Below are 13214 nucleotides of genomic sequence, written 5' to 3' on the forward strand. Positions count from 1 at the left end.
AAGACAGCTCGATCCCTCTATTATAATCATGTCGCATTCGAAGACCTAAATTAGTCAGATTGATTTGGAGAAAAAGCTGCTCTGGAACAAGCAGTGTGTCCTCAGAGCAGACTACACAGGCTGCAGCACAGCATGTACCTGAGGAAGGAGATGGGTGAAAATTGAATATGAAATATGAGTTTGCTTCCTCCATTTTAATGGATGGAAGCTGCCTCACAGCGCCACCTATGTGTGAAGCTGTAGTACACTCAGCAGTTAGTCGTAAGTTAGAGTGTAACTCCCGCAAAAATGTATCCTTTTCTGCATTAAGAACACATCAAGACGTGAGATGGGAGAAATACGGATTTCAATGAAACCCATGAATAGGACTTCCTGCTTTCAATGATGTAAAATTATGATTTTTACATCATTGAAAGCAGGAAGTCCAACATTGAAATCCGTATTTCTCCCATCTCAGGGCAAACTGAGGGAATGATGCACGACCATTCAGAAACATGACTGGTTTTCTAGAGATACAAAGCTTAATTCTAATCGGTGAAGTGTCCCTTTAAGGGTCTTTGGCTGGTGTTAGCTGCCCTAGAGCTCAGTCCTAAGCTAACGTTACCTGCAGGGTTGGCTCAAAGGGTGACTCTGGCCTCTCTCTTTCTCAGCAGTGGGCATCTCTAAGTACCTGAGCCAGGGCGAGCGGTTCAGCCCCTCGTCCAACGACGGCCCGATCTACAGCACCATCAACCCGCACGAGCAGGAGCAGGAAGAGGAAGAGGAGGAGCTGCCGGACTACACTTCCCAGTATTCACAGCGCACCAACCCCTACGCTAGCTCCGCCCTGCTCTCCAAGGCCGACCTCTACAGCCTGGAGCGAGAGCTGGACGCCTGGACCCTGCAGTCTGGACACAGCACCGCGGAGTACGCCAAGCTGCACTACCACACCACAGGCAATGGTATGGCACACACACACACACACACACACACACACACACACACACATACACACACACACATACACACAGCACCACAGAGTACGCCAAGCTTCACTACCACAACACAGCAGGCAATGGTATGGCACACACACACACACACACACACACACACACACACACATACACACAGCACCACAGAGTACGCCAAGCTGCAGTAACATTGCCATAACACAGGCAGTGGTATGACCAGAGGTGGGCGCAGATACATCGAAAACTATTTTGTTACAAACTTATTACAAAATAAAATACAAAATACTGTATTAAAACTAAATTAAATGTATTGTATTTGTATACAATTATAATACAAGTATTTTCAATACAAATGTATGTATTGAAAATGTATTCAATTATAATACAAGTAATTAGTCAAAATGAAAATACAAAAATATCCACACAATAATCTTAAGTCTTTTTGATAACTGAAAGGTCAAAACACCAGAGATTTTTCTTAGAGCATCAGTGACACACTCTGCAGAATAATAATGTGGGTAAATGTCTGCTGCAAAGGTCCATGAAGCAAAGGCACATTTTGAAAAGTGAGATGCGAAATAAAAGCAAAAGCACAAAATATAGAAGACCTTGCACTAGCTATTTGAATCAAATCTGCATTTCAAACAAATGCAATATGGTTGGCCTTTGTCGGGTAGACCGGTCTGCCATAAATGTCCATGAAGCAAAGGCACATTTTGAAAAGTGAGATGCAAAATAAAAAGCAAACGCACAGACAGTATAATATGAAGACCTTACACTAGGTATTTGAATCAAATTCACATTGCATACGTAACCATTGTTGGCCTTGGTTGTCTTAATGCTGTTTTCAAGAGGAGCAGAGCTAGTCTGGCCACGCCCACACTGGATCTCTTTTCAGGGAGACAGTAGTCTGGAACCGTTTCCCTCAAACAACAATGTCAGGCCAATCAGAGACAAGAGGAGATAACGGAATCAAAACTGATTGAGGTAAACGCCTGCAATCGTCAAAAAATGCAGTTGGAAAAATGGCGAAATGTATTTTCAGTAATGGTAGGCCCATATACATTGTTTCCTGACGGCCCATGCTGTTTATTGTCAGTTTGTAAAGTTTAGGCAAAGTAGGAAGAAACGTTGCTTGCCAGGCAGGAGCAGAGCTGCTTCATGCTGTGTCTGATTCACTGGGAGGGAGCCTGGGGGTCTACGGGGTGACGCATGATTTCATGCATTTTACCTGAACATTACCGTTGCCAACATCAGGAAATATGGCAAAATCTTTTACTATGGTTATAAGCACAGCCTGTTGTCATGGTTATAGGATATTTAACTGAGTAATGACATTTTGGCTTATTTGAAAATAAAAGTATTTTAAATATTCTAATACGATCCTGCAAAGTATTTTGTTCTAAACTAGGTAACACCCCCCCCCCCACCCCCCCCACCCCCCACCCCACCCCATCATACAAAATACAAATGACAAAATATGTAATAAGTAATTAAATATGTATTTAAAATACATCTAATTAAGATACTGTTGTCTGGGTATGGCACACACACATACACACACACACACAAACACACACACACAAACAAATTAATGTTATTAAATTTGGAGTAAAAAAGTGACAGTAATGTATACAGTATACATTGTATGTGTGTGTGATTAATATATGTGCATGTTTATCTTAAAATGTGTGTGTGTGTGTGTGTGTGTTGCAGCTAAGCTGATGACGTCCTCATGCCAGTCAGGTGGCTCGCTGGACTGGGCAGATGTGCTGGCACTGACGTCTCAGCGGCGGCCGAGGGAGCACACACACACCGAGGACAGCAGAGACCAACAGCAGAGGTCAGAACACACACACACACACACACACACCTTCTCTAGCCACGGTGGCCAATAAGCCAGGGTCCTTATCTGTGATGTGAAGCCGATGATTTGAAGTGGATGAGAACCCTCATGGATGTTTTCGGCACCATAAATAATTTCGCTCTAGTTGGACCTAGTACTGTAATTTCCGAATGGCAAGAAACATGCTTATCTGTTAGCCTCAGGCTGTTAACCTCCTGTTAACTCAAGTGTGTTGACAGTTGACTCTAGTCTTATTGAGATGTGTCGTTAACCTCATGCTCACTCAAGTGCATTAACCTCACGCTAACTTGGGTGCTTCAACCTCACACTAACGTATGTGTCTTACCCTCATGCTAAACCCCTCAACTGTATTAAAGAGACCCTATGCAACTTTTTCATAGTCATAAAATCGCTCAGAAATCGTTGTTTTGCTTGACTGACCAGTTTCATCGAAAACAGTAATATTTCCTCCCGCCCCCAGCGTCCCTATCCGCTATTGCAACCTTGCAGTTTCTGCAGGAGACGATCGCTCATTGTTTACATCTGGAAGTCTGAGACGCGTAAGGAACAAGAAGAACCACGCTTGCAATTTATATATTTATATAGCCTATGTATAAATATACACGCTAAAGCTGTCGGGGAAGCTCTGCAGAGAAATATGCAAGCATAAAACGAGCGAAAACGAAAAACGAAACCGAAACCAGAGATGAAATCGCCAATCCTGCATAGTTCCTCTTTAAACTCACAGTAACTCTAACCTAAGGTGACCAGATATCTGAGACTCAAACAGGGGGCATAATCCCAAAAATGTGTAGGAAAAAAACGGGGACATTTTCAGTTTGACTATCAATCTGATCAATCTGATCTTCAAAAAACAGGGACATAGGTAGTTTTTCTATATTTTCCCGGGGACAGGCAACCAAAAACAGGGACTGTCCCCTGAAACCGGGGACGTCTGGTCACCCTACTCTAACCTCGCGCTAATACGGGTGCTTTAACCTCCCACTAACTTTAACCCCATGTTCAAATATGTCAGACTCACATTAACTCCAACCTCGCGCTAACTCTTGACGCGCCTCACCTCACGCCACCCTGCGTAAGCAGCACTAAGTGGCAGTGCTGAGCGCAGCCGTAAGTGTCTCTGCTGAAATATGGATGTGCGTTGTGCGGCCGGTGTTAGCAGCTGTGTGGTGCCCTGCTGGGAGCGGCTCCAGGGTAATGTGCTGTAATGGACCTCATATGCCTGCGTGTTGCCCCCACGGTGCCTGCCCCTGCCCCTCCTGCAACAGCACAGGCCGCTGAGCCATTAGTTGCCCCACCACTGAACCCTTTCAGTGTGCGTGCACACACACACACAGAAGCTGTCCAGAACACACACACACACACACATTCGACGTCCAGAACACACACACACACACACAGTAGCTGTCCAGAACACACACACACACACACAGTGGCTGTCCAGAACATACACACACACACACACACACACACACACACACACACAGTAGCTGTCCAGGACACACACACACACACCGCACACACACACCATCGTATCTTATCGCTAACACAGCAGCGCTCACAGCTCAGGCTGGCACGAGGTAATGAAGTTACAGACGAGACAAGAAGGAGACAGAGAGAGGGGGGAGGATGGAGGGATGGAGGGAGGAAGAGTGGAGGGGAAGTGGAGATGGGGGGATAGAGACCGAGATAGTGAGAGATGGGGGAAGATAGTTGGAATGAAGGAGAGAGAAGGAGACAGAGGAGGGGGGACATAGAGAGGGAGAGACAAGAAAGAGAGAGAATAGAGAGGGAGGAAAAAAGAGAACGAGGGAGAGAGAGATAGAAAGAGGAAGGGAGAAAGAGATAGAGGGAGGGAGGGAGGGAGGGAGAGAGAAAGTGGCGGAGATGAGATGCCAGTTGCTGGGTCTCTGCTGATCCTCCCCGAGTATAGCCTGCAGCAGGAGTGGAGAGCTGCAGCTTCGGACGACTGCAGGCACACGGACTGTCACATCTGATTGGGGCAAACGCCCGCAGGGAAGGAGCTTACTTGGACAGGGTCTGTGTGTGTGTGGGGTGTATGTGTGTGCCTCTTGTGCAAGTGTGTAAGTCTGGTGTGTGTGTGTGTGTGTGTGTGTGTGTGTGTGTGTGTGTGTAAATCTAGAGTGTGACATTCTGGTATGTGTGTTGGTCTGGTTGTGTGTGTGTGTGTGTGTGTGTGTGTGTGTGTGTGTGTGTGTGTGTGTGTGTGTGTGTGTGTGTGTGTGTGTGTGTGTGTGTGTGTGTGTGTGTGTGTGCATTTGTAAGTGTAAATCTTGTGTGTGAAACTCCGGCATGTGTGTCGTTTTTTTTTAAGTGTGTTGCGTGTTGGTCTGCACAATTTCATGGTCTCATTTTCTCTTAGATTCCATCAGTGTATACTTTGACTCTGCTCGTGTCTGTGTTGCATCTCTGCTGATCTGAACTGTGATGTGACAGGCCCAGCCAATTGGCGCTGTGATACGTCCAGCTTGGTCCATTCGCTCTGGGCAGGTTTACGTAAGCCTGCATTGCAAATGGACCACAGAGTGCCTGTTCTGGAACAACTCAGAACATTGGCAGCTTTTTTAATATATATACACACACACACACACATATATATCTCTATATAAAAGACTTAGTCTATGTAATATAATAAAGGTGCCTTTTTAAAATGATACTGAAGGTAGCCTTGTTTGTGACCTCGAGGGCTGAATGGATGGAGAAGCGAGCGTGTTCAGCCATGGCGGCTGTTTACATGAAGTCTCTTTAATTCTTCCTCCCACTTTGCTTTGTATTGGTGTTGGCCCCCTCACAGCTGCGTTCACTGTTTGTTTGCCTACTGTATGTGTGCAGCTCAATAAAGGCTGGAGTGTACTGTACTGTACAGCAGGAAAAATACAGTACTGTAGCAACAGGAAGCATCTCAGGGACAAGTTTGTTGTTATATAATAACAACAAACAAGTCAGCAAACAGATGAATAAAGCATTTGATGTTAGACTTTCTTGTGACTTGAGGACGAGGAGGAGGATTTTAGAACACGTTTTGTATTCTCTCACTTTCTCAGAGGAACGAGGCCGACTCTCTTGTCCCTGCTCTTTTTCCGTAGCTCTGAGGACGAGGAAGACTGGGCCCCTCCCCTTCCGGCGCGGACCTACCTGATGGACACTCTGGGCCGTGACACGCCCACCCTGCCGCTGAGGGGGTGCAGCGCAGGCCACGCCCCCTCCTACTCCACCTCCTACAGCCTGCAGTCCACCGCCTGCCTCACCCCCTCCCCCCACGACGAGCCTCGCGACGGACACGCCGCCCGCCTGCACCACCTCGACCTCCTCATGAGGTACGCTGCACTCGCACCTCCCCATAGGGGGCGCCAGGGAGCCCTGCGCTGGGAATATGAGGGCCGAGGGGTCCTCTGTGTTATTTGCAAATGTTATTGTTCATTATATTCCTACTGTTTTGTTTTTTATTCCTTTATGTTTTATTTGTTTGAGTGTTGTGCTTTGAGAGCAAAGATTAACCAGTCAGATTCCTTGTTTGTTTTACGCAAAACCAGCCAATAAACCTGATTCTGATTTTGATTTTTATTATTTCATTTTAAATGCTGAGACCTCTAAGTTGTCCTCTGCGAAATCAGTGCTGACGTATCCATTCTGATTGGCTAACAGGAGTCCGGCCTGCGCTCCAGGCTCTCCTTCCCACCAAACCTGTGCGACTCTGCTGACCAATCACGAGTTAGGTGACATCACTCAGCCACACCCCTCTGGCCACTGGCGTGACATCATGCAGATAGAGGAAATCTCCCCAGAGGATTCTGGGAAAGGTGGGCGGTCTCCAGCGGCAGATGACTTAATGTTACACATGATATGAGCTGATTAGCCATTGACTGTGGAATGCTAACCCTGTTCTGTGCTCTGATAGGTCAGTTCTCAGCGTTCTCCCCTGATGTCACCCCGCAGTCGCCAAAGCCCCGAGGCAAGAAGAAGCCCTGTAGGGACAGCCGACGCCAAAACGGCAACGCTGCAGGTAACACACACGCATACCCTCACACACACACACACACCAACTGGACTGACGCCAGCACAGCAACGCTGCAGGTAACACACACACATATACACACTCACACACACAAACACACAACACACACTGACTGGCCAGATGCCAGCACAGCAACGCTGCAGGTAGAACACACACATACACACACCCACACACACATACAGTACAGGCCTGACGCCAGCACCGCAATGCTGCAGCTATAACACAAACACTCACACACTCACTCACTCACTCACTCTCTCTCTCTCACACACACACACACACACACACAGTTCTAACTTGAGGTGCTTCTAGTACTTGAGGTGTTTTGAGGAGCACTAATGCCCCCTTCTCTCGCCCCATCGTTTGCAGACCTGCCCCCGCCCCCTGAGCCACCCCCCATGCATGAGCCCCTGCAGCTCCTAGTGGACGTGCTGGAAGGGGGCAGATCAGAGCGGGGCAGGATGGAGGGGGGCAGATCGGAGCGGGGCAAGAGGAGGCAGGAGAGGGGCAATAGCTTGGCAGGATCCACCGAGGGACGCAGGGAGAGACCTGCACGCTGGAACCCAGAAGGTGAGCATACACACACACACACACACACATTTATTCATAGAAAGACACACACACACACACACACGTATTCATATAAACAGTGGTGGACGAAGTACATTGATTATGTACTTAAGTGAAAGTATAGATACCTTGTGTCAAATATTACTTGAGTAAAAGTGAAAGTACCCACTTTGAATTTTCACTTAAGTAGAAGTATAAAAGTATTTGCCTTCACATATACTTAAGTATTAAAAGTAAAAGTACTTCAATGAATTATGGTTCTAATGGCTTAATTATAATTATAATTTATCATTTCCACATCAAAGCTCCTGCTAAATCAGCTTACCGGTATATAAGGTGAACTACTAATGCCACTCTTCAAATAGTTTCTTACATTTCTCTATTTGCTTAGAAGCTATCTACAGTGGGGAGAACATGTATTTGATACCATGCTGTAGTTGCCTAAAAAAAGAAATATAAAATCATCATTTGACAATTGATCTTAATGCCTTAATTAAAAAAATGAGTAAAAATCAAACTGCAAACAAACAGATTGCCATGGTAGTTTTTCCAGTAGGCCTATCCACGATATTCCGCAGCCAACAATGGGGGTCGCCATGACACCGAGACGTTTTTCTATTTCCGGCGAAGCTGCATTGTATCTGTTTTAACGTGACGGTTTACGGTGCTTAACATATCATAACGCATATAAAAGTCAACTTTTCTATTTTATATCGGTTATATGTGATGCAGTATATACATGCTGAGGGCAGAATTGTCAACATTTCGAACGAAATCTAAGTTGAGGCATAACCTAGTTTGCTATGGAGAACGCACATGTTAACAGAATGAACGGAAGTTGAAAACAGTATCGTAACCATCGCAACGATACATATTTCCGGGTTAAGGAAAGAGGTGGATTAGCCTGCCTGTTTGATGCTCATTGAGCTCAATGCAGGCCTATACTGGAAAAAGCACCATGCCAATCTCTAGCTGTGGTGAAGGGTATGATGATGTGGGGCTATTTTAATTCCAACGACCAAGGGAATGGGAAAAGGGAATTTATCAGGATGCATATATCCTGGATCCATGAAATAGCTGTCCTTTAAAGATAAAAATCTACCTGCCCCTGTGTTAAATTCCCATAGGGTTACATAGGGGCTCAAATACTTCCTTCCCCCTAGCATTTAGGAAGAACATTTATTTATTTACGATACATTCTTCAATCACAAAGAGAATTGGTGTCCTTAGCCCCCCCCCCCCCCCATTATGATAATAATGACAACGTAATTTTGTTGTAGAAAATACATTTACTATGATGCTGTTTGATTAATTTATAAATGGTACACTGTCACTTTAAGACTTGCCGGCTGCCCTTTATAAAGCGGAGATATCAGTTATCAATGCACTCTCTCCCTTTCATGCATGCTCACACGTTCCCAATTATGTTATGAGTAACGTTATGAGTAACAAACGCGTAAATTAGATTTGCTGCAATAGAGATTTCAAAGAGTAGGCTTTCATCTCTATGTAACATTGATATTGACATTGTAAATGTAAACGTTCTCTAAGAAGAGTGTTAGTTTGCAGTAATGTTAACCATTTTGGCAAAAAATGGAACGAGAGGGTTTTCATAAATATAACGGAGTAAAAGTACGAATTTTCACTTAAAAATGTAGTAAAGTCAAAGTACAAAGTCTCACCAAATATAAATACTTAAGTAAAGTACAGATACATCAATATGCTACTTAAGTACTGTAACGAATTACATGTACTTCGTTACTGTCCACCACTGCATATAAACACACACACACACACACATTATTCATAGACAGACAGACACACATTTATTCATAAACAGACAGACACACACACACACACACATTTATTCATAGAAAAAAAACACACACACACACACAAACATTTATTCATAGAAAGACACATACACACACACATTCATTTATAGAAAGGCACATACAGACAGACAAACACACACACACACACTCTCACACACACACACACACACACACACACTGTTTTATGTGTCCTGTTCTGCTGTGTGGTCTGCAGATGAGGAGCTGCTGCTGCATTGTAAGCTGAGCGGATTGGCCAGAGACGTGGCGGGGGGGCAGGGGGGGTCCTCTCTGACCGGGGGGTCCTCTCTGTCAGGCAGCCTCTCTTCTCTCAGCTCCCACTCCAACACACACACACCCAGCAGCCGCCGGAGAGAGCAGGTAAGACACACACACACACACACACACACACACACACAGTCAGCAGCTTTTGGTTAGAGCAGGTAAGACACACACACACACACACACACTCATATGGGACACACACACCCAGCAGCCACTGGTGAAGGCAGGTAAGACACACACACTCACACACACACACACACACACACACACTCATATGGGACACTGAAACACACACACACACAGCCCGGCACATTCACACTGTCACTCAGAGGCATGTTTTGCCATATACGTACTGCTTCCAACTGTTATCATGAGCAGCAGAGGTGGTTTTAAACTAACACACAGGTGCTGAGGGCCCTGCTGTGTACCTCGCTGGCTGCCACAGCAGTCTACCTGTGCTGTTTGTTTATTTGTTTGTTTGTTTACTTGTGACTTGCATATCTCTGGGGCAGGATTGTGGAGACAATCGTCAACAAAAACTTCCCTTAATCCTGCGTAGACTGCAGAGGAATGCAACAAAAGCAAAAAAAAAAAAAAACTTTTGGAACTCATCACTCAGACGACTCCATGTGGCAGAGCTAAAGTTACGATGCTCCCCTGTGGGGCCTCTCTCAACATCCCTCCTTGATCCTCAGTCCTCTGTGGTCAAAATTATTCCAAGACAACTGGTGTGAGACTGCAGCTTTATTCACGATACCGGGAGCATGTTACTCACATGAAAGTCAAAGTGACAAGCCCCCACAAACTGTGGGTGAAGCCAGTTCTTATACCCTTAACACACACACACATATGGAAAATCACCAGATGCACTTACCAGTGATTCATTACCCAACTGGCAATTAACAGAGATAAGAATGTTAACAAGAACCCCTCAACCGAAGCCATGTTCGTGTCAGGGCTTTTACCTGACCCAGGGGTCATCTTAACATTCCTAAGGTAAAGGATGGTGACTAGGTTTCACTATATACGTATGTATGTTATACTAAAACAGTTAATTCAATGAGAAACATACTGTATCAAATTTATCCCACACCTCCAGACTCGTCTGTGATCTATAACTAGCACTGGATAGACTATCCCGCCCCGTCATTCTTCATCTAGATCAGTGAGAACAAGGACCGAGGAAGGAAGGGGTAGGATATATAAACAAGGACCGAGGAAGGAAGGGGTAGGATATATAAAAGACGAGTGAGAGGCACCCCTGGTCTTACCATCTGGGGGGGGGGGGGGGGGGATCTACCTCCTCACTGCAGGCCTGAGCAGAGCGCACAGGTGCAGGCGTGGACGCAGGTGCAGGACATGCCGTATCTGTCCTGTCCAAGTGTGTTTCCAGTTAGGGCAGCTGAAGGGGGTCAGTGGTCCAGCTGATGGCATGGCTGACTGGGTCACTGATCCACCTCAGTGATGTTTCTCAGGCTAAGACTGTGGTGTTTGTGTGTGTGTGTGTGTGTGTGTGTGTGTGTGTCCTCAGCACGTCTGAGGGGAGCCAGAGGTCACCTGCTGATGACGTCGTCCCAAAAAGCCGCTTCCGCCGCCACCCATCCTGCGCTGCTTGGGCTGGTTTCCATGGAGATTAAGAAAAAATGACGTCTCTCTCTCTGAGCTTACCCTCAGCTTCGCCGACATCAGCTCCGTCAGAGTCAGCCTCCCATCTATATTTGTATGATGATTTGATATTTATGTTGTATGTGTGTGTGTGTGTGTGTGAGTGTGTATGAGTGTGTGTGTGTGTGTGTGTGTGTGTGTGTGTGTGTGTGTGTGTGTGTGTAAGCCATTTTCTCCAACTCCACATGTACATAGTAAGATGCAGGTTCTCTGTATACCGCTTATGTCTAAAGGGAGAACTCTCTCTATCCCTCTCTCTCTCTATCCCTCTCTCTTTCGCTCTTTCTCTCTCTCTGTCCTGCGCCGTGCTGTCAGCTGTAAATGTGCCCGCCTTCTAACCACAGACATCATCCAGCACAGTAATTAACACGATTCCACATGCCCTGAAAGCTATGGATCCGAGGGAGTGTGTGTATGTGTCTGAGTGTGTGTGTGTCTGTTAATCATAAGGCCGTGTGTATTTCTCACCAGCGAGAGACTGTTCTGCCTGTTTGATTGCCCAGCTCCACCCTCTCACCTTAGCCTGTGGAAGAAAAACAACAACTACCTTGTAATTTCAATTCTGTGTTTGCTGTGTAGAAACCGTTTTGTTTGAATAAATTATATTTTGTGTCGCGTTTGTTTATTTGTAAAGGCCGTCCAATAAAAGCATTTGTGCAAACTGGAATGCTTGTGTGTGACCATGTGTTTGTGTGTGTGTTTGAAGTGTGTGTGTGTGTGTGTGTTTGTGTTGGGGTTTGTGCGTAAATGGCAAATGGACTGCATTTAGCACTTCCATGCAGTGCTTTTCTACTTATCAGGGCACTCAAAGCACTTTGCAAGTCATTGCCTCTCACCCCTTCACACCCGCAGTCACTGAGGTGCCAATCTGCACACTGGGAGCAGGTGTGGGGTTCAGTGTCGTGCTAAAGGACACCTCCACAGGAGCACCGGGTGGGGAGCGAGGTCCAAACCCGAGACCCTACCATGGTCAAAGACTCCTCAACCTCCTGAGTCACTGTCGCTCAGTGGGGGACTGAGTGCGTGGTTGTGTGTGTGTGTGTGTGTGTGTGTGTGTGTGTGTGATTTAATAGGATTAAATGAATAGAGATCAGATGAATCTGCTTTTCAGTGCTGGTTCAGTCTTTGAATACTGACAGTGAGTGTCTTTATACTGTATGTGGCTGTGGGAAGAGTAAGTGTGTGTGTGTGTGTGTGTGTGTGTGTGTGTGTGTGTTTGTGTGGCTGTGGGAGAAATGTGTGTGTGTATGTGTGTGGCTGTGGGAAGAATAATGGTACTGCACAGTAGTGTGACGGCTCGACAATGTGCTATACAGACCCAGTTCTTATGGGAAGTCTCTAACCACTCAGCCCCCATTCCGGTGATGCCTCCGCAAACAGAAATGCACTGAGAAATGAATAGGGAATGTTCCAGAACTTCGCATAGGATGTTTCAAGCAAATACTAAAAGTGCTTAAAAGAAATACAAGCCTGCGCACAGCCTTTCTTGAGTCCCCGGTGTTGGTGATGTGTGCAGCAAGAGTACCAAGCCGTAAAACAATGTGAAACATCACCGCACACTGGTGTAGGCCTGCCTTGCTGATTATTTTACTGCCGTGAACGACGCATTTCAATTAACAAACATTAAAAGTGCATTTACATCTAGAGGCAGTGTGAATCTTTTGGCATGAATTCGGAAGACACACTTAGAGACACATTCACCAGCACACCAAAGGGATGCTTACCAAACACACAGACACACAGAGAGAGAAGACAGCTGGTAAGAGAGCGCGCGCGCGCACACACACACACACACACACACAAACACTTTCACACACAATCATCACATCACCACTTTAATTACAAGCATAAATGCAGATGTATATATAAATATGTAGGCTACTGAATACACACTGTGATTTCACAGTTGAGATTGGAATATAAAAAAAGAGCTTTCCGTGTGTGTGTGTGTGTGTGTGTGTGTGTGTTTGTGTGTGTGTGTGTGTGTGTGTGTGTGTGAGTGCTGTCTC

General features: G+C 45.8%; 1 protein-coding gene across 1 annotated transcript in view; it reads left to right on the top strand.

Annotated features, from left to right (window-relative positions):
* The window catches only part of LOC134066567 (roundabout homolog 2-like), a 77353-nt gene that overhangs the window by 63626 nt on the left and 513 nt on the right, over window positions 1-13214 (top strand). The window contains exons 20-26 of the mRNA XM_062521932.1: window positions 651-941; window positions 2667-2793; window positions 5925-6155; window positions 6484-6638; window positions 6737-6841; window positions 7223-7423; window positions 9473-9636. Coding sequence (XP_062377916.1) covers window positions 651-941; window positions 2667-2793; window positions 5925-6155; window positions 6484-6638; window positions 6737-6841; window positions 7223-7423; window positions 9473-9636 — 1274 coding nt within the window. The remainder of the gene's footprint in view (window positions 1-650; window positions 942-2666; window positions 2794-5924; window positions 6156-6483; window positions 6639-6736; window positions 6842-7222; window positions 7424-9472; window positions 9637-13214) is intronic.

Source organism: Sardina pilchardus, chromosome 19 (assembly GCF_963854185.1).
Source record: "Sardina pilchardus chromosome 19, fSarPil1.1, whole genome shotgun sequence".
In the NCBI taxonomy this organism is placed as follows: Eukaryota; Metazoa; Chordata; class Actinopteri; order Clupeiformes; family Clupeidae; genus Sardina; species Sardina pilchardus.